At 41.1% G+C, this 20,747-nt stretch overlaps 3 protein-coding genes across 3 annotated transcripts; 2 read left to right on the top strand and 1 right to left on the bottom strand.

Moving 5' to 3' along the window:
* The first annotated feature begins 223 nt into the window (after positions 1 to 223).
* On the top strand, positions 224 to 7,589 carry myo1ha (myosin IHa). Its single transcript, XM_070904659.1, has 31 exons — positions 224 to 436; positions 530 to 645; positions 740 to 938; positions 1,036 to 1,116; positions 1,614 to 1,793; positions 1,881 to 1,979; positions 2,071 to 2,184; positions 2,276 to 2,347; positions 2,463 to 2,582; positions 2,659 to 2,726; positions 2,913 to 3,018; positions 3,102 to 3,182; positions 3,267 to 3,358; positions 3,744 to 3,838; positions 3,933 to 3,979; positions 4,254 to 4,334; positions 4,809 to 4,914; positions 5,001 to 5,118; positions 5,228 to 5,341; positions 5,426 to 5,502; positions 5,579 to 5,647; positions 5,739 to 5,823; positions 5,905 to 6,067; positions 6,153 to 6,236; positions 6,318 to 6,411; positions 6,488 to 6,543; positions 6,628 to 6,763; positions 6,844 to 6,914; positions 7,172 to 7,269; positions 7,359 to 7,458; positions 7,563 to 7,589. Exons 1-31 carry the CDS (start codon positions 224 to 226, stop codon positions 7,587 to 7,589), a joined length of 3,162 nt encoding a protein of 1,053 aa, XP_070760760.1.
* Positions 7,590 to 8,070: 481 nt separating this feature from the next.
* On the bottom strand, positions 8,071 to 12,360 carry kctd10 (potassium channel tetramerization domain containing 10). The gene is made up of 7 exons (XM_070904018.1): positions 12,300 to 12,360; positions 10,955 to 11,168; positions 10,680 to 10,849; positions 9,968 to 10,054; positions 9,798 to 9,850; positions 9,479 to 9,674; positions 8,071 to 9,364 (listed from the first exon to the last, which is right to left on the bottom strand). The coding sequence occupies exons 1-7, from the start codon at positions 12,300 to 12,302 to the stop codon at positions 9,146 to 9,148; spliced, it is 942 nt and encodes a 313-aa protein (XP_070760119.1). The 5' UTR covers positions 12,303 to 12,360; the 3' UTR covers positions 8,071 to 9,145.
* A 1,037-nt stretch (positions 12,361 to 13,397) lies between these two features.
* Positions 13,398 to 19,999, top strand: ube3b (ubiquitin protein ligase E3B). Its single transcript, XM_070903934.1, has 26 exons — positions 13,398 to 13,558; positions 13,736 to 13,853; positions 14,107 to 14,166; positions 14,257 to 14,361; positions 14,452 to 14,548; positions 14,636 to 14,721; positions 14,860 to 14,942; positions 15,105 to 15,210; positions 15,324 to 15,444; positions 15,578 to 15,755; positions 16,068 to 16,234; positions 16,356 to 16,523; positions 16,613 to 16,784; positions 16,869 to 16,987; positions 17,090 to 17,204; positions 17,313 to 17,412; positions 17,494 to 17,613; positions 17,699 to 17,875; positions 17,972 to 18,082; positions 18,176 to 18,313; positions 18,404 to 18,469; positions 18,549 to 18,607; positions 18,710 to 18,892; positions 19,118 to 19,229; positions 19,327 to 19,419; positions 19,531 to 19,999. The coding sequence occupies exons 1-26, from the start codon at positions 13,398 to 13,400 to the stop codon at positions 19,720 to 19,722; spliced, it is 3,207 nt and encodes a 1,068-aa protein (XP_070760035.1). The 3' UTR covers positions 19,723 to 19,999.
* Positions 20,000 to 20,747: the final 748 nt, after the last annotated feature.

Genomic DNA, 20,747 nt, shown 5'->3' with positions numbered 1-20,747 from the left:
ACATGGCTGAGAATCTTGAATATCATTGTTTTGCATGCAAAATGTGTCACACTTGTTTTTTGTTACTTTGCCAGCACAGTTTGCCTCCTCCAAAGTTTAGAATTAGTCTAACCAATAAAGATACTAATTAAAAAAGGTGTTAAACCTAACAAACTCAAATTTATGAAGTACTGTGAAATACTGAATGTGGAATGTGTTTTAGAAATAGAGAAATTTTCAGATTATGGTGCTGAACACCTGGAATTTGGACTTGTGTGTTGCGCATTTGGCTTCTGTATGGTTGATGCAACTTGTTGCACAGGGTCAGCTGGACATGGAGGGCGCCCTGACAGCCAGGGACCGGGTTGGAATCCAGGATTTTGTTCTTCTCGATGAAACCACAGAGGCGGCCTTCCTCAGCAACCTCAAAAAACGCTTCAGCAAAGATCTCATCTATGTGAGTCTGGGAGAGGACTTTTTATAACCCTGCTGTCAGCAGATGTGTGTGAGTCTTAACAACTGATATGACCATTTTAACTCATTCTTTTAGACCTACATAGGCACATTGCTAGTGTCTGTCAATCCATACAAAGAGCTGGACATCTACAATAAGAAACAGATGGATCTCTACATGGGTGTCAACTTTTTTGAGCTTCCACCACACATGTGAGTGTAAGAATATTTGTGCATGTGTATGTCTGTGAGTTAAGTGTTCTCAGGTTCACCTGTGAAATATTATGATTACTCTGCACCCCTACAGCTACGCCTTGGCAGACAATGCCTACCACACCATGCTGATAGAGTTCAACAATCACTTCATCCTCATATCTGGTGAGAGTGGAGCGGGGAAGACGGAGGCCTCCAAGAAGATTCTGCAGTATTACGCTGTCAGCTGTCCGAGCACCACTCTACTGAACACCGTCAGGGACAAAATGCTCATGTCCAACCCTGTCCTCGAGGTCTGATGGTTACCTATGTTATGTCATCGTAATGACATATCAAAAAGCAGGCCATGCTAACATTAATTATTCTCTGTGGTATGGTGTTTCCCCACAGGCTTTCGGCAATGCCAAAACACTGAAAAATGACAACTCAAGCCGGTTTGGGAAGTATATGGACATTCAGTTTGACAGCCAGGTATGACTCACGGGACAGATTCACAGAGGTACTTTCAAGAAATATATTAATCAAGTATACTAAGACAGAAAAAATCAGCAGATTTATGAGAAGTCTGATCCAAACTGCACTGAGGTTCTTACAAATGTGCCTAGAAACCATAATCTCATCCATAAATTTGGGGAAAAAACACTTGTGTGTGCTTACAATATGTACGGTAACATGGGGGTTGTTGAAATATGTGAAATAGAAGTTTAACAATAAAATGTTTGGTAACTACATGCTCAATTTAAAGGTAAAAATAAAGCCAAAAAGGGCAAATTTCTTCATCTAAAACATAAAAAAATTACAGAAGGAAGTTCAGCAAAATACTTGATGAATATTAACATTCCTTTCATGGGACTGAAAGAAGATATTTTATCCTCAGAAGACTTTTTTAAAATCTGTCCACTGGACCATAGGCATTGTTTTTTCTGCAAATTGTCGAGCTGCTGTCTTTAGGATCATGATGCTCATAGGGGGATGCAGTCGGAGGTCATATTCTGAACTACCTGCTGGAGAAGTCGAGGGTCGTGCATCAGAATCACGGGGAGAGAAACTTCCACATCTTCTACCAGCTAGTGGAGGGAGGAGAGGAGGACCTACTGCACCGGCTGGGCCTGGAGAGAGACTGCCAGCATTACAACTATCTAACCCAAGTGTGTGTAACCCTGTTTTAATACAAGAGATTTATCAGACAATAGTACAATTTGACAACCTGTCGCTATGTTTGCTGTTTTTGACAGGGAGAGTGTGCCATTGTGTCTTCCATTAACGACAGAAATGACTGGAAAACAGTCAAAAATGCTCTGCAAATCATCAACATTGATGAGATAAACACTAATGTAAGTTGGGTGCTGTTACTACTGACTGATTTAAACCTCTCACTCTTCCCCACTAGTTTTGCACTGCCTGACACATTTTCGTTCTGTGCAGCACCTGTTTGGGATCGTTGCGAGCGTTCTCCACTTGGGGAACATTCAGTTTGATTCCAACAGTAAAGGCCATGCGCTCCTAAACAACAATGCAGAGTTGCGCTGGGTCTCAAATGTAAGAAAAAATAAATAAAAAGTCTCAAGATATCCAGGATTATTACAAAAAGCCAAAGAATAAACTCACTTAATGTCATTTTTCCCTGCAGCTTCTAGGAGTTGATGCTCACAGTCTCCAAGAGGGACTGACGTACAGGAAGATTGAAGCCAAAACAGAGCAGGTGCACGCATGTTAAACTCTCCTTTAGTTTGATTTACGATACGGTTGTGTTTCTATTTAAAACTTTCCGTGCAATGTTTGAAATCCAGCTGTGTGTGTTTTGTCTCACTGTAAAGGTCTTCAGCCCATTCACGATCGATCATGCCATCTACGCCAGAGATGCCCTGGCCAAAGCCATCTATGGACAGACCTTCACCTGGCTGGTCAACAGAATCAACGAGTCCATGGAGAACAAGGTGAGGAGAAGAGTGTGTAACGAAGGAGAAATCCCAGGCTGAGGATGAGTACTTACTGACTTTATACCTTCTTCAGGACCCTTCAAGGAAGACTGTAATAGGGCTTTTGGACATATATGGATTTGAGGTTTTCTATGTAAACAGGTAAGCAGAAATCGTTCCTATTCTTACATTGTGACACTTCTTTGATAGTCTGATACCCTGGTGAAGGTTGTTTTATAGCCTTTTTAAGCAATGACAGCTGAAATTGAAGCATATTGGAAAAACTGCAAATTTATGAGTGATTCTGTGGTGATGAGTTTTACTGTTTGTCATGACCGATTTCCTCAGTTTTGAGCAGTTCTGTATAAACTACTGCAACGAGAAGCTGCAGCAGCTTTTTATCCAGTTGACTCTCAAGGCTGAGCAGGAAGAATATGAAGCAGAGGATATTGAGGTAATCTTGTAAACCTGAAACAAAACCCCAGTGAATCAATGACTACGATAGACTATGTTTACACTGACTGCTGTTTTCCCCAGTGGGAGCCGGTTCAATTCTTCAACAACAAGATCATCTGTGATCTGGTTGAGGAGAAACACAGAGGAATCATATCAGTACTGGTGCGTATTTACTGGAGTCGAACTATTCTGGAATATAATACAGTGAAGCTGAAGTATTATCATGTGTTAATGATGATCCTGCAGGATGAGGAGTGTCTCAGGCCAGGAGATGCCACAGATCTCACCTTCCTGGAGAGACTGGAGGATAAGATGGGAAATCACCCTCACTTTGTCACGTGAGTTAAAAGCTAATGAACTTGCAGATGCACCTACGGAGTATTTCACAAGCAGGAAGGTGTTGAAGCTGTCTTTGCTAAAAATATGTTTAGTATCTTTAGAAATTACAAAAGCTAAAATTATGCTTTTTATAATCATTTTGAAATAATCAATGTTTTGGGATTGCACATTTGGTAATTAACCATTTGTTTTAATTAAATACGAACTCCATCTGAACAATATTGTGTAACTCAAAGCTTCCCCTCGACACTGAAGTCTAACACTCTGCTGACTGGTGTCTTGTGAGTGAGCTGACAGTGAGCCGATAGAGACGGAGGATTAGGATTGGTCTGCAAAGCCTCTCACTCTTCATCCCTCTGTCTCTCTCCACCTCTTTGACTGCAGGCACAAACTGGCTGACAAAATGACACGTAAGACTCTGGAGAGGGGAGATTTCCGTCTCTTGCATTATGCCGGGGAGGTCACCTACTGCGTTGTGGGTAAAAGAAACCACAATGTCATCCCTGTTACTCAAACATTTAAACCTCTTTTTTCATTTTCAACTGACTAACAGTCTTTTTTGTGATACTCTAGGTTTCCTGGACAAAAACAATGACCTATTATACAGAAACATAAAAGATGTAAGTCTGCAAATTGACATTTTATACATTGGGAGGGAAGGCAAAGGCACCTGTGCACAAACTGCACAATCTAATCACATTAACATCTTTGACAAGTCAAAATGTCTGTTGTGAAAAAAAACAGCCTTAGTTTCACTCCATATTCCCCCCATGGCTGTGTGGGAACCACTACTGTAAATAACACAAGAGGGGAATGCAGGATATTTGGCAAGTATCACAAATCATTGTAAATTGGTGTGTTATGATCTGTGTGTGTTATTCCACCTTCTCGTAGCTGATTTGTCAGTCTAAAAATGCCATAGTCAGAGAGTGCTTCTCTGCAGTGGATCCAGACAGCAGGCGAAGACCAGAAACGGTGAGTTCTCACCATGTTTGACCCTCCATTTCTTTCAACTAGCAAGCCACATATAAGCATCACATCATTCTTACTCTTCTGGCATTATCGAGGGTGGAAAAGGAGAGGGGCTTTTTTGCACACTGAAATGTGGAAGCACCCAAAATAATTTGTATTGATGCCACATTTCGCTCTACAAGATACTCGTTAGGCAAACATCCACATGAATAAAAATCAGGCTATATATACAGACAGAAAAATGACGAAGGTAATGAGGAAATGAATGAATGAGGTAATTCATTTTAATGATAAAAAAATGTGCACAATGCAGATTTTAAATGAGAAGAAACAAATCAGTACGTAGTCTAGACCGAGTGACCACTGAGACAAAGACATTTTTTCTCTGTCAATGGCAGTCTGACTGTGTCATCATTAAGCCATATGTATCTGACAGATGAACTGTTGGGGATTATGACCCTCATGTCGTGTCTGTAGGTGGCGACCCAGTTTAAGAGCAGCCTGCTGAAGCTGACAGAGATCCTCATGGCTAAGGAGGCCTGGTACATACGCTGTCTGAAATCAAATGAGTCCAAGCAGCCAGGTACTTAAATTAACAGACGGTGCATGCAGCTATTTTGTTGACATTGGGGAGATGTTTGAATCTGTGCCTCTCTCACACAAACACAGGTCAATTTGACGAAGCACTTATCAGGCACCAGGTGAAGTACCTGGGCCTGATGGAGCACCTCAGAGTCAGACGGGCTGGTTTTGCATACAGACGCAAATATGAGGTCTTCTTAAAGAGGTATGAAGGACCCTGGAGTTTGGACTTTATGCTTGATTTTTTAAATCAAAAACCTCATTAAGTAGTTCCTCTCAGAGCATTTAAAACAGAGTGGGTTGTTTGCTTACAGATATAAACCCCTGTGCCCAGCCACCTGGCCTCACTGGAGAGGAGTGCCCGCTGATGGAGTAGAAGTGCTGGTTCAACATCTGGGCTACTTGCCAAATGAGTACAAAATGGGACGGTGAGGACAGCGCTTCCTAAATACAACACAGCAAACGCACTGTGAGCCACCAAAAACTGTTTTCATTGTTTCCCTTTGTTTTAGTACCAAAATATTCATCCGTCATCCGAGGACACTTTACGCCACAGAGGATGCCTATGAGAAATGTAAACATGAACTGGGTGAGTAGAAATCAAAATGAATGTTTCAGACATTACTAGTCGCACAGAGATTTGATATTATGCTCTGAATTTGCAGCAACGAGGCTCCAGGCTAAATACAAAGGGTACAGAGCAAAGGGAGAATTCAGAAAACAGAAAGAAGCTGGTAAATGCCACAACACACGATAGACAGGATGTACTATGCTGCTTTGTTATAGTGGTAGTATAGTAAAGTGTTATATTTGTAACATCCTCAGCCACTAAGATTGAAACTTGTTGGAGAGGAGTGCAGGCGAGGAAGGAGAGAGAGAGGAGAGCCTGGGCTGTAAAAGTCATCAAGAAGTAAGACAGAAGATGGAAAAATCATAGTCTCAAGCTCACTGTCTGATTTTCATTAATACAATATTTAACAACCTTTTTCAGATTCATCAAAGGTTACATGACCAGAGGGCAAGCAAAGACCACAGATAACTCAGAGTACCTGGCCTTTGTGAGACAAAATTACTTGAACAGGCTTAAAAATAATCTGCCAAAAACCGTTTTGGACAAAACAACCTGGCAATCTCCACCTGCTGTGCTCACAGAGGTACGACGATTAATCAGCTGCTCTGTAAAACAGATTAAATACAAGCAAGAGTCTTTATTTTGACTCACATTTATGTTCTTGCCAGACATCAGAAATACTGCGTAAGCTTCACTACCGTCTTATGGTGCGGAAGTATGTGAGAGGAATCACACCGCAGAGAAAAGCACAGGTAACACACATGTAAACACATCTTATAAAACTGGATCATATGTTCCTTATGTGATCAACTTCATATTTTTCATCCCTTCAGTTTCAACTGAAGCTTGTAACCAGCTCCATCTTCAAGGGCAAAAAGGACAGTTATCCACAGAGTGTCGCTCAACCTTTCGTGGAAACTAGAATCAGTAGGTGTCAGATACATTCACACGAAGCCATTTTCTTTTTTTCTTTTTTCTTTTTAACATAATTTAACATCTCCAGGTGAACAGGACATAAACATGCGGGTTCTCCAGATGATTCGCAATGAGCACATTAAGGTAATAAAATGTCTTTGTACAACTGGCAGAACTACAGCCTCACATCAATCGCAACTCACTGTGTTGTACTCTGTGTTTCTGTAGTACAGCGTCCCGGTAATTAAATATGACAGGAATGGTTTCAAACCAAGGCCACGACAGCTCATCCTCACCCAGACAGCTGCCTATGTGATAGAGGAAGCCAAGATCAAACAGAGAGTGCTGTACACCTCTCTCAAAGGTCAGGACAGCATGATGATATAGATATATTTCACCTGCCATTAGGGATGTCTTCATATGTGTCTAATTCACTCATTGCAGGTATTTCGGTCAGTAACTTGACTGACGGCATCATTGTATTCCACATAACATGTGAGGACCCTAAACAGAAGGTATGTGGATATTTCATATGAAGCAGATATCTGGGCTTGACAGCATTGCTTTTTTATATGCAAATTATTTTTATAGTGTAAATGGAAATGATCATATATGGTGGAACAAATTGCACCTTTTATAAAAGTTTTTGATCTGTTTTCTAGTACAAATTAACAGATAAATTGTTGAATCATACAGCTCATTTACACAGAAGTCTTCAGGTCTAAGTTTGGTATTACATTTTGTAATGCAGCTTGCATATTATTTGTTTCAGGGGGACCTTGTAATGCAATGCGACCACTTGTTTGAGTTTCTGACTAAACTCAGTCTCATCGCTAACAAACAGAATACAATCAAAGTGGTTCAGGGCAGGTGAGTCTGTTTTAAGAAAGAACTGAAGAGGAAGGGTTCGGCATGTGCTTCGATCTAAAACACTTGTGTGTGTTTATGTTGATTCTCAGCATCAAGATTGAAATCCAGGCAGGTAAAGAGAGTGCGGTGGACTTCAGCACAGGACAGGAGCCCATGGTGTACAAGGCCAAGAACGGACACCTCATGGTGGTGAGATGACTGTTGTTATGACGAAGAGTGTGTTTACTGCTCTGCTCTAAGATGAATCTGCGGACAAAGAGATACAACTTGAATCAAGCGGTTTGTCACTGCAGGTTGCCACTCGGGCCAGGACACGGTAACGTGTGTGGGGTTGAGAAGACACACAAGAAGCCCCTGCATATTTCATTAGGAGACCCCTATGGGGAGATCAACATGTCTACAGGAAACACACCTGACCAGACACAGCAGCACCCTGCATGAGCTTGTTTTGTTGTGCAACAACACATATTTCTTCTAAACATAGTAGTCAATAATGAAATGTGATTTTCCACCGAAGAATATTAAACTCTCATGACATTAAAGTTTTAACATCATTCTGTGTTTGGTTAGGGCGTCTCTGCTGTTTTGAGCACCAAGTTCAAGGTAAAGGCCGAGATTGGAGTGTAAATCAAACATTTAAATCAAGAAAACTATTTTAATGTACAAAACACTCAACATTACTCATAAACTTCTACAAATAATGTGTTATTATGATTTCTGAGCAATGAAGCCATATGTACATGTGTATATGTATGTTAACTGATGATGGGGAATACGCAAATTTAACACAGAAAAAAGGAATGTTTGTAGAAATTTATTTGTGATAAAGTATGTATAAATATAAAACATACATATATGTTTACTTCTGTACAACAGACCTACAAGTACTGTGATTGTTAGACATATTTCAACGCAAACCTATTGTGTGCAAACAGTACATTCTCTGATGAATGCAGCGATGAAGGACAGGTCTAATTTCTCTCCCTGTTAAAAGCTTGTAGACAGGATTCCCTTCCTTCCAGGGAGATCTCTGGTTACAGTCATTCATTTCAACCTCAGCATCCATCATTCAATCAGCCCAGTACATTTAACACCTCAGGTCACAGCTCAAGTTCCCTCCACTGAAAATAATGATCATTTAGTGGAGTGAAGGGAAAATGCATAAATGTTAAAACTAAATATGGCAGAAGCACTACAGTGAAATGTTGCATCCACCTGTGATATCTTAACTGTATCAAAAATTATTACATTTTTAAAAAGGTTTAATTGCTATTATCTGCAGGCTACAAAATAGCCTTGGTAACACCTTCTAAGAGTAAAACAGTGCCACCATGTGGCCCCATTGTGTACAACACCTAGTTAATCCACTGACGACCTTACAGTGGACCCGTCAGAACCATGAGAGGGAGAAGCAAAAATTATGTACATCAACTTTTTTAGCTGCTTACATGATATAATTCTTGTTCTCCTGGATGTAATGTAGTTAGGACCTCAAATAAGATTTATACTGAGACTTACCCCCCCACACACACACTCAGGTAAAACTGTGGGCACCTGAAGTGCTGAATACAAACACCCATGTCTATGGGCTTCAGAAAACAGTGATAGAAGTTATCATGACTAACAAACAGAGAACAAAACACTACAGCCTGTCGGACCACACAATAAAGATGACAAGTGAACACACAAACACTCACAAAATCACTTCACCTCTACACACTGTTGTATGACACTCATCTCATTGTAGTCTTCTGGAGAAAAAGCTGGTAAAATAAGTGGAAGTGAGACAGAGAGGCGTTGGGTGATGTAAGGCACAAGCGTGGTGCAAAGACTGTCCAGGGTCAGAGACACAGGCCGACGGGTCGAGGGAGAAAGGTCACTGGTGGTGGTGTGTGCGGTCATCGGGTCGTTTGATGTGAATCCTACGAACTCGCTCAATTCGTTCTCGCTCCTCGTCCTCATCCAGATGGTGAGATCGCCCTGCGGCGCCCCCTGTGGCCTCCAGCAGGGCATTGTCTGGACCCCTCCCATCGTGGGACTCATACAGGAGGATGTTAAGGGTCTCCTCATAGATTCGAGCCTCAGGGAACTCCACCTAGGAGAGAAGTAGAGCGTTACACAAGAGATATTTAAACAACATACTGTCGCTCTGTGCTAACAAAAGAGCAAAGAACTCTTCAGAGTGGGCATATTACAAATACATACTTACCTTTGTCTGCTTCTTTTCTGTGGCATAAACAATGGAGGTGCAGCACACTTCAGCAATCTTACGCCCCTGGCCATAAAATGACCAACAACAGATCTCATCCCCAATCACATCTTTGATGAAGAGTACCCGACCGTTGAACCGCAGTGACAGCTTGTCAAACAGCTCAATATTTTTCAGCATGTTGTCATCAGAATTGCTGGGGGAGGGGGGAAGAGTTATAGGACGGTAATTTATTAAGACAGCTTACATGATTTCACCACTTTATGTTCCTTCTTTAATTAGACATGCCAGCTCCTGAGATCAGTTGAAGAGGACTCACCTGGTATATGAATATTTGTTGTTGCTTCTGTTATACAGCAGTTTGACGGTAGGCTGTGAAGACAAAGAAGTTTGTGTTTTGAAAGAAATATCTAAACGACAAATGTCTCTTGATATTGTACACTAGAAATTCAATATATTTTGCAAAAAAAACAAAACAACATAACTTACCTTATTCGAGGTTGCAATAAGCTTCTGCTCTTCCTTAGATGATGTCATCAGAGGCACTTTACAAAGAGGTTCATAACTTTCTTTGTTCTGGAGGGAAAAAATATATTTTCTTTCCATTAAAAAAGTTTCACCTGCAAAACTGCAACATGCAGTCTATAATAAGAAGAAGGATGCCATCTGGTGGAACAGAGTAGCAATAATGATGTAGGATATTCAACAACAACCCCAACAGTAACTAAGGCTCATTGTTTTAGTTACCAACTGTCACCAAGAAGTGCTGAGACTTTTTTAGGAAGATTCGTTTAAAATTATTTTCGCCTGTATTTTTGATTTTCTTATCCATTAATCACTTTTTTAATATTCAAAATAAAAAGATGCATGGAATTTTTAAAAATGTTTTTAAGAAAAAAATAAAAATACAAAAATAATGAGACCTATCCATTATGAATAGTAGCTTGGGAGATACAGTATGGTTAAAAAAAAAAAAGTTGGTCATATACACAGTGCAGCCCACTGAAATCAAAACCTAAACCTTTATTAACAATTTAATCAAAACTTAATTAAAATGTTACATTTCAGAAGGTATTACAAAGAAATATGACCTTGTAATAGTTCTGTGGAGTTAATTTAACAAAATGTCTGATGATATGATGATAGATGAAGTATTCATATATTGCCCTGCCTAATTGACAACCCTCTGTGGTAATGATACCTGCAAGGCAGCTGTACATTCGTCAGCTAGACCTTGGACAAGGTAATACTTGGCCTCAGCGAGCAGTTCCTCGGTTTCCCGTCGACTGTCTGGGAGAGGCACTGCCCCATCTCTAAGGTAGTTAAGGATTGTTCCGAAATGTTTCCCACAGCGATCAATCAAGATCCAACCTATGCATATGAAAATGGTGAAACATTAGTTAGTCACAGATTACGACCAGGGCAGGGATGACATAAACCCTGCATATAATTGTCACATTTTTACCAATAGCTCACCTTCACTGTCTGTGAGGACCTCCATCCTGCCACTGAACATGGCTTTGAGCATTGTGTCCTGTTTGGTTAGCGTCTGCATTGTAGTGTAGTACAGTGCCCCACCCACATTTAACTTCACATATTTAGAGCTGGGGCTGGAGCCCTTGAAGGATGTAGTCCGGGTTGAAGCTGCCGGCACTGCCGAGCTCACCACGCTCTCTCCTGACATCTCTTCCTGGGACAGAACAAGATAAAACTAAGTGACACCTGGATCAGGGCTGATATGCGTAAATGAATTAGCCTGGTTGAGGGCACTGAGTGGATTATTAACACAGGGGGTCAATGTCAATGCAGATAGCTCTTTAAGGATAAGACTGGTTTTATTCTAAATATTCAGACACGTTAATATTTTCTGACTTCATTAACCATAGTCTACTGTACGGCCGGGGTGCAAATAAAGTAACCTGACCAGACCTGTGCCTCAGAACAAAGCCCATTTGTTGTTACTAATTATGCAATTATTTTCAGGCCACAAATATAGAATTTCATTTTTAAAAGGCGCAAGCAGGTGTGGCAGCAGGACAGGGTATGTAAGATTGACTCAGAATAGTAGGCTATACAGGATTATTGTGATGAAAGAACACGTTGCCAAGTGAAAGAGTGTGTCTCATTTATACGTTTTTAATAGTTGTTTTACATCTACAGCGTTCCTGTTGTTATATTTGTTTTGGGTTTTCGTATGGGTTTCTGAAGCCGCAGAACGTTTCTCGTGATACAAATGTTTTGGGCCATTTGCCCTTGTTGGCCACCGTCATTTTCCAATTCTAAAACTGTCATAAAAGCTGGGGCAACTGTCTTATTAATACCGAGTTTTCTCGCAATAATGTTGACATAGTTACACACGTACAAAACAGCTAGAAATAACGAATAAGTTACTATTACTACAATTTAAGGAGAAAATTCTTCTTTCATTAAGTTAGCATTTGTGTTCAGGATGCCATGATGAAGCAGAGAAAAAGCTGGAACAGGGCAGAGACAATTCACAGACAGTTCAACAGACTTCTGCTGCCTTTTTCAAAGCGTTAATAAGCGTTATTACGTCTGTACGACTGTTCACGTTTTTTTCCCTCTGTATAAAATAAAACATTAAATGGTATCCCTCAATCCAGTACCTAGTAATTTGATTTTAGTCAGCACGGCTAACGAGATAGCTAGCTAGTTAGCATTAATTAAAGTTATCTAGCCTATATATTTAAAATATGGCAAAAGATACATGAATTATGACACTGTCTATTAAAACAACGTTCTTTACATAACGTTAGTACATGTTTGAAATTGGCTTTAGATAAAATATAAGAATATTTACCATAGAACCCGCAGCAGACTTAGTAATTGTAGCTTGCTAACGTCAGTCAGCTAACACCCACTTCCTTCCGGTCCAGCGCTGCGCAGTTATAAAAATGACGTCAACGTTCTCGCGCTCTGTTTAAAGGGACAGTTAATATTATTTTGTTAAATGTTACAGTGTTACAGTGTTCAAGATGGGGCCAAATGAGACATAGGTAACAATGCAGCACATCACTTCAGTCCACTTTCCGTCCCACTTCTTTTAATTCACATATTGAAGAAAATAGTTTTAATTACATTAGCCTTAGCCTACATATTTCCGCTGTTGAAGGAGTAACAGTGATAACAGTCCCCCCCCCCCCACTACCTACCCAACACACTGGAGGAAAGCTTTATCCACCACCAGAAATAAAGTTACTGTTGTTACAACACGAACAAAGATAGTTTGGCATATCTCAGACCTTCTATTGATGAATACTCTAATATAACAATTTATACATGGAGACAAACACTACCCGGAATCATTTAATGCGACACAGGCGATTAATGGCTGCAGTCAATGTACGGATCTCCTCTCATTGTTTACATTTCGAAACGGTATGTTCTCTGTGCTTTTGAAGCTGTCATTGGTACAGAATCAAACCTAATCTCACAATGATGACAAATATCGCTAAATTAATGTGAAAAGATTCTCCCTGAGATCGTATCAAGCCGACAAGCGGCGAACTAGCCCTGTGTGCTAACTATCCCATCTCCATCTTTACTGTATCGCCCGCTGCTCCAGAGATGGCAAGTTAGTTTTCATCTTTCGTTTGGCTTTCCTCCTGCTTGGATGTCAAGGACAACCAAATGACTGGTGAGGTATAGCGCCAGGTGTGCCTGAAGGCCAGACAATATCTTCATTTGGGCAATATCGCAGGTAAGCTCACTATTATGTTCACTCAAAACATTGTGATGATGTGCAGTTGTTGGGATGCTGTATTCGCACAGTCACAGTGTCCATAAAGCGCAGATATGTACTGTCAATATGTCATCAATACAAGCATGCGGATTATCACTGTATAGTTTTGCAATACAGCGGTCAAATGGGTTAAATTCTTCTTTTCCAGGGTGCACAATGTTTGGTGTACCGCAAAGCTCCAAGTCCGAGTTCCTGGACAAAGCCAGGCAGGCCAGGGAGAAAAGGAAAGGACATAAGGAGGAAGAGAGAGCAGCAACCAACATCCAAGCCCTGGTCAGGAGATTTCTCTGTCGCTGCAGACTCCAGAAGCAAATAAGGTAAAGTCTCCAATTTTATTTATTGCAGATTTCACCTGTGAAGAGCTTTGAATTCAGTACGTTTGTCTTGAACATCATGAGTAAGAGAATAACTATTCGGTTGAAGGAGAACCATTGTTACTAAGTTTCATGCTTGTGTATTCGTTGGCTCAATATTTTCTTTCTGTGTCTCACCAGGAAAGAGGTTGATGACTATTTTCAAGCTTCTGAAAGTGGGACATCAAAAAGAAATGCACTGTCAATTTTCAAAGTTGCTCGGAAATTACTATTCATATATGGCCAAGAGGATAAGGTGGTGAGTTTCCAGCTATGTTGTTTAGACCAATAAGTTAATTACAATCATTAGTTAGTACACAAGTAGTAGTACTGGGGGGATTTACTTTCATAATAATGTCGTGTCTGTTACCTGTTAATCCTTACCTTTGTGGAGACTGCTGAGAGACCGTTGTAAACATAATACATATATGTGTGTATACATATATATATATATATATATAGTTTATACATTTGTCTTGGGCTTTGTGACTGTAATTGTGTTCATCACACAGAGGTTCGAGAAGCTCTGCCGTGCTATCCTTGCCAGCATGGAGGTTGAAAATGAACCTAAAGTGAGTGGTCATATGTTTATACGCTTCACATACCAAACATTTTTAAATGTGATTTTTGTCCCAGTGACTGTTCTCGCTTTTGGCCCTCAGGTCTGGTATGTTTCCTTGGCTCTCTCCAAAGACCTCACCATTCCCTGGCTCAAACAGATCAAAGATGTGATGTGGACCTGCTGCCAGCGACTGAAAACTTTAAAGGTTAGTCTTGATTTGAAGCTGGAAAATGTTTATTGCTCTTCATTTTATGACTTTAATTGTACATATCACTGTCTGTTTTGTGATTTGCAGCCTGACATACTTCAGGACAATAAATTGGTAACGCTGTACCTCACCATGCTGGTGACCTTCACGGACACTTCAACCTGGCGGATAGTCCGAGGGAAGGGTAAGTCTCAAGTCAAGCTGAGGTTGTTATTATAAACATTGTTGTTGCAGGACTTGGTACTTAATAACTTTCCTGTTATTATTTTAGGAGAAGTTCTCAGACCTGCTTTGATGAAGATTTGTGAAAATATCATGGGCTATCTCAATCAAAAGGGATTCTATTCAATGCTGCAGGTTCAGTATTACAGCAATACTTTTTCAATTTTATCAAGAGATTCAATGAAGTCGTGTGGCACCTATTTTTTTCTTCAGTACCAGCGGTCATTTTAACAAAAATGCACATTGTATGTCATCTTAACTTTTCTTGTGTAGATCTTGCTGACCAATGGCTTGGCTCGGTCTAAACCGTCTCTCTCCAAAGGCACTCTGTCAGCTATCTTCACTTTGTCGTTGAGGTAATTTATCTGGTGGTTGTGAATGTTATTTAAAAAACAAAAAAAAGTTAATAATCCAGTTGTAATACACGAACTGATGGAGACATGTTGTATCCAATTTTCTTTGCGTTTTATGGTTTTATTTGTAGGTTGTCCTTTTTAACTAAATCTAATATTTTTCAGGCCAGTCATTGCTGCTCACTTCTCCGATAACCTGCTCAGATCATTCCTCATTCACATCATGTCAGTTCCAGCCGTCGTATCCCACCTCAGTGTGCTTACTCCAGAGGTAAATGCCCCGTCATATATCACACATGTTGTTGTTGTTGTTGCATAGAGCTCCTATATGTAATCATTTGAACTATTAGAGAATAGGTTTTAATATCTGCTCTGTCTCGACAGTGTATGGCGTCCATCCAGACGCATGACCTGCTGCGGAAGTTCATTCTGTTTCTCAGCCGGGAGGAACAATGTTTGGACATCTGTGTGTGTCTTGAGGGGAGCCACACCCTCTGCTTACTTGGTATAATATTTTGGATAAATATGGGCTTGCACTTTAATCGATGTGATCTATTGTGTACGAATGAGAGAATCATCATGTGTCCTGTGGACTGTTCATTTTATCGTTGTGACTGCATCTTTGTCATGTTTTATAGGCAACCTGATTCACTTGGGCTACCTTAATGAGAAAGTCCTTGAGGAGGAGGCCAACCATTTTGTGAAGGACCTGACTGACATGCTGTCCTACTGCCAGGGATATGTATCCCAAAAGAAGTCCAACCTTACCCACTGGCACCCTGTCCTGGGCTGGTTCTCCCAAACTGTAGACTACGGGTCAGTGAAATACTTTATATTTGCTTGAATGGATTCAGAAACTTATATTTTCCAGAAAACTGCATAGAAAACAGGTTCCCAGGAGGCACAAAATATACAGACAAGAAAGATTTGAGGCTTGATAGACTTACTCAGGCTGCCTGGTGCTTCCCGAGGAAGAGCTTTAGCTTGAAATGTGTTGCCTATGTAGACTTCATATTAAGCCGCCTTATGTTGTTTGCTTTTAAAGCACAATTATTTGTGTGCTCAGTGCCAGGTATGTGTACTTGACTCTGTCTCCCCTCTGCCTCCTCTGTCTCCCGTTCTCGGCAGTCTGAATGAGTCAATGCCGCTGGTCACTAAACAGCTTCAGTACCTGTGGGGTGTTTCTGTCATTCGGACGCTCTTCAGTGACGTCCTCTCTAAAAAGCTGGAGAGTCAGGAGCCCACTCCGCCACCCCCGCAACCCAGCACGTCACAAAACAATCTACCAGTTAAAAGTAAGTTATAAACCTAAACCTTTTCTTTTCGTTTTTAAATGAGTACAGTTTGTTGAGTTTAAAAAAGGTTTGGAGGTTTTTGGAGGTTCTCTGCATCCTTGGTGTGTATGTGTTTTGACAGACCTCTTCAAGCGAGCGTTTCAGAAGTCAGCTTCTGTACGGAACATCCTGAAACCAGTCGGAGGGAAGCGAGTCGACTCGGCTGAAGTTCAGAAGGTGTGCAGCATCTGTGTGCTCTACCAGACTGCTCTGTCAACTCTAACGCAAATACGACTCCAGATACTCACCGGTCAGTACCAGGGCCTTACATTTTTGTTTATTATACAAACATACAGTAGCAATCTGGAGTATGTCAATGTACATCCTGTTTCTCTGCAGGTCTGACACATCTTGATGACCTTTTGCCCAAACTTTGGGCCTTTATCTGTGAGCTTGGTCCACAGGGAGGCCTCAAACTCTTCATGGAGTGTCTGAACAATGACACTGAAGAGTCCAAGCAGCTCCTGGCTATGCTCATGCTCTTCTGTGACTGCTCACGGCACCTCATCACGTAATTTCATCATTTTTATCGTGCTGTTCATAAGATGCCCAGTGTAGTGGCAACATTTTGTGACACACTGTTAATGTGTTACAGAATTCTGGATGACATTGAGGTCTATGAAGAACAAACATCTTTCAAAATCGAGGAACTCCTCACTATCTCCTCATTTCTGAACACGTTTGTGTACAAGATGATATGGGATGGCATCTTGGGTGAGTGTGTGACCTCACTGAATCTTGAAAGTTATGATGATGTCATCTAATCGAAAAGGTATATTTTTATTTAAAAAGTAATTGGTATTTTGTGTTTAATAGAAAATGCGAAGGGAGAGAAACTGGAGTTGTTCCACAGTGTTCATGGCTGGTTGATGGTGCTTTATGAACGGGACTGCAGGCGACGATTCACCCCTGATGACCACTGGTTACGCAAGTAAATACAAACACTGAATAGCTGTTGATATCCTAAACAGATCAAGATAGACTGCTTTGTGATTACATTTGAAAGCTCACCTTTACATCTTTGTGGTGTTGCATTCAGGGACCTGAAACCCAGCCTGTTGTTCCAAGAGCTGGAGAAAGGCAAGAGAAGAGCCCAGCTTTTACTGCAGTACATCCCACACGTCATTCCACATAAAAACGTGAGTGAACAGGATCCTTTCATTTGAGGCAGAGTGTCGTTTTCATTTTCAGTTGTATAATGACTTCCCCTCTCCTTTCAGAGGGTGCTGCTATTCAGAAACATTGTCACAAAGGAAAAAGAAAATCTAGGATTGATAGAAACAAGCTCTGCTTCACCGCATGTCACCCATATTACCATCCGTCGCTCACGGATGTTAGAGGTATGGAGTTAACACATCAGATAGATTTAGTCTCATACTCTATATCAGTTGTTCCATAATGACACTTGTATTTCCCTGTCCTAAGGATGGATATGACCAGCTCCGCCGATTACCGGCAAATTCTATAAAAGGCGTCATTCGTGTGAAGTTTGTCAATGATCTGGGAGTAGACGAGGCTGGTATCGATCAGGATGGTGTGTTCAAAGAGTTTCTAGAGGAGATCATTAAGAAAGTGTTCAATCCTGCTCTTAACCTGTTCAAGGTAAATCAGGCAAAGCCATTTTTTGAGCCATACAGCAGAAGTGTGTGCTGCTGACATGATTTGACTGTTTTGTATGATAATATTTATTTTCCGTAGACTACAAGTGGAAATGAAAGGCTGTATCCTTCACCTACATCGTACATCCATGAGAACCATTTGCAGCTGTTTGAGTTTGTGGGGAAGATGCTTGGGAAAGCCGTATATGAGGTATATTAATGTCCCCATTTGTTGCTCACTCACTGAACACAGCATTTTAGGAAATCTTCAGTGAGTGTGTAACTGTAACTTCTGTGTACTCAGGGCATTGTTGTGGACGTCCCTTTTGCCTCCTTCTTCCTCAGTCAAGTCTTGGGTCACCACCACAGCACTTTCTACAGCTCCATCGATGAGCTGCCCTCGCTGGACTCTGAGTTTTACAAGAACCTCACTTCCATCAAGGTCAGTTACACATGGACAATTTTGTTTTTTGGTAATTTGTCACATTTTCACCTCTATTTCACATCTTTCATTTAATTTGTTTTTTTCCAGCGCTATGATGGAGATGTAGGGGATCTAGGACTGACGTTGTCCTATGATGAGGATGTTATGGGGCAGGTAAGTGGAGGATATGATACAGTGTAGTTAAATACAAGAAATTCACAAGTTAAAAGCTACTTTGTATGTTCCCATACAGCTTGTCTGTCATGAGTTGATTCCTGGGGGGAAAACCATGCCAGTCACCAACGAAAACAAGTATGTAAATTCACATCAGATTGAAATAATAACAGGGTACTGACCCATTTTAAGTTTAAAATGTCACTAGAAATCACTATCTAACTCCACCACTTCCTGCAGGATCAGCTACATCCACCTCATGGCTCACTTCCGAATGCACACACAGATTAAGGAGCAAACGGCAGCTTTCATTCGGGGCTTCCGCGGCATCATTAACCCAGAGTGGCTGCACATGTTTTCCACGCCTGAGGTTCAGCGTCTTGTCTCAGGAGACAATGCTGAGATTGATCTGGATGACCTCAAGTATGTGACATTTCAGACATCTTTAATGAGCAGCAGGGCTGAATTCTTCTTCACTTGTGCCGCTGCAACAGTTATACTCATTGTAATGGAAGTTCCCTCTTTAATGTGTCCCAAATATAGCAGGATTTTTCTGTCAATTCAATAGTCGCAACAGACTTTTCCTTCATCTATGCTTCCTGTGTACAGAGAGGCTCATCCTTGTTTGTCCTCCTCTCTCTTTCTCAGAAAACACACAGTCTACTATGGAGGTTTTCACAGCAGCCATCGTGTCATCATCTGGCTGTGGGACATCCTGTCCAGTGACTTCAATGCCGAAGAGAGGGCTATGTTCCTTAAAGTAAATTGTCATCTGTTTGTAACTGTCAGATTTTAATTTCTTCCTCAAGGTGGTTTACCATTGTCTCATTTAATGTCTTTTAATGTGTTTTTTTTAGTTTGTCACCAGCTGCTCGAGGCCGCCTCTTCTAGGTTTTGCCTACCTCAAACCGCCTTTCTCCATCCGTTGTGTGGAAGTTTCAGATGATCAGGTAAGACTAAAAAAGGAGGGACATTGATGTTGCATACAATTTATTACGTTTGCGTTGTAGCTGGCATCCAGGTGTTAATGTTGGTACTAACAGAGCATTTCCTGTGTCTAGGACACTGGAGACACCCTTGGCAGTGTTCTTCGGGGGTTTTTCACCATCCGCAAGAAGGAGCCTGGTGGTCGACTTCCCACTTCATCAACGTGCTTCAACCTGCTCAAGTTGCCCAACTACAGCAAGAAGAGCATCTTGCGTGACAAGCTGCGCTACGCTATCAGCATGAACACAGGCTTTGAGCTCTCCTAACTCAATTGCATCGGGACAATCTTCACAGGAGGGTTGTGTTAAGCAGCCTGAACCAAGCAAGAGGCTCAGCTTACCTGGACTGGAGCCTGTCACGTCAAAGGGGCATCGCCTAAACGAAAGGGCAATCATTAAGGACCTACAGACTCTCCTGTTGTCTCTTTTTAAAACTGGATGAACTCTGCTCTACTTCAGCCCACTCCCTCACATCAAAGGGGATGCTGTTTCTGCAGCACAATCCAATTTTTAGCATCTCCCTTTGCCACTCCCGAAATCCAATATGTCGTGTGTTTAACTTAATGAAATACGGATGTACAGTGACTAGATCTCTGTTTCTCAGGCTTAACTGAATCATCCTTGGATCTAACACTCCCATTTTAAGCGAACTGGAAAGCAATACAGATGCAATGCAAGCCATTAGACACGTGGTCGACTCACTTGAGTGAAACCAAGCGGGGCATTGTTAATACACTTACTAGCTTGGACTCCCATTATCCGAGCAACTTTTAGCTGATATTGGATGAGTCTTAAAATGTTTTGCTGAACATAATGCATCTTTTATAAATGGAAGACAAATCAATGTCTTGTGCTCAACCTCCATGACAGAGGAGAGGCTCTCAACAGTGATCCCGTGTTTATTACATTATGTCCCATTTCGAGGAAAATCATGTTCTCGATCTAGCTCCATTTCTTCCCACTAACAGACACTGCTGTCACCTGGGAGAGACGTTGGCCCTCTGCTCTTTATGAACTCAGTATGTTTGGAAATCTAACATCAGCCTCAGTTCTGGTGAAGCAGCAGAATTTCTTGACACGAAAAAAATAATCTGATCCTGCTGCTGTTTGATTCATAAAAAGATGTCCTTGCAGTAGCATTTTACTTTTGAGTAAAAAAAATAATAACTGGAAATGTTGTGTCAGTATTTGTACCAGTAAAGCAGACGCAGCTGTTCATTGTCACACACCTGTGGTTGACACCCACTCCAGAAAAATTAAGTAAGTTATGAAGTAAAGTTAATCAATGATGT

Source organism: Enoplosus armatus, chromosome 4 (assembly GCF_043641665.1).
Source record: "Enoplosus armatus isolate fEnoArm2 chromosome 4, fEnoArm2.hap1, whole genome shotgun sequence".
NCBI lineage: Eukaryota > Metazoa > Chordata > Actinopteri > Centrarchiformes > Enoplosidae > Enoplosus > Enoplosus armatus.
This window is presented reverse-complemented; position numbering and strand designations above follow the sequence as displayed.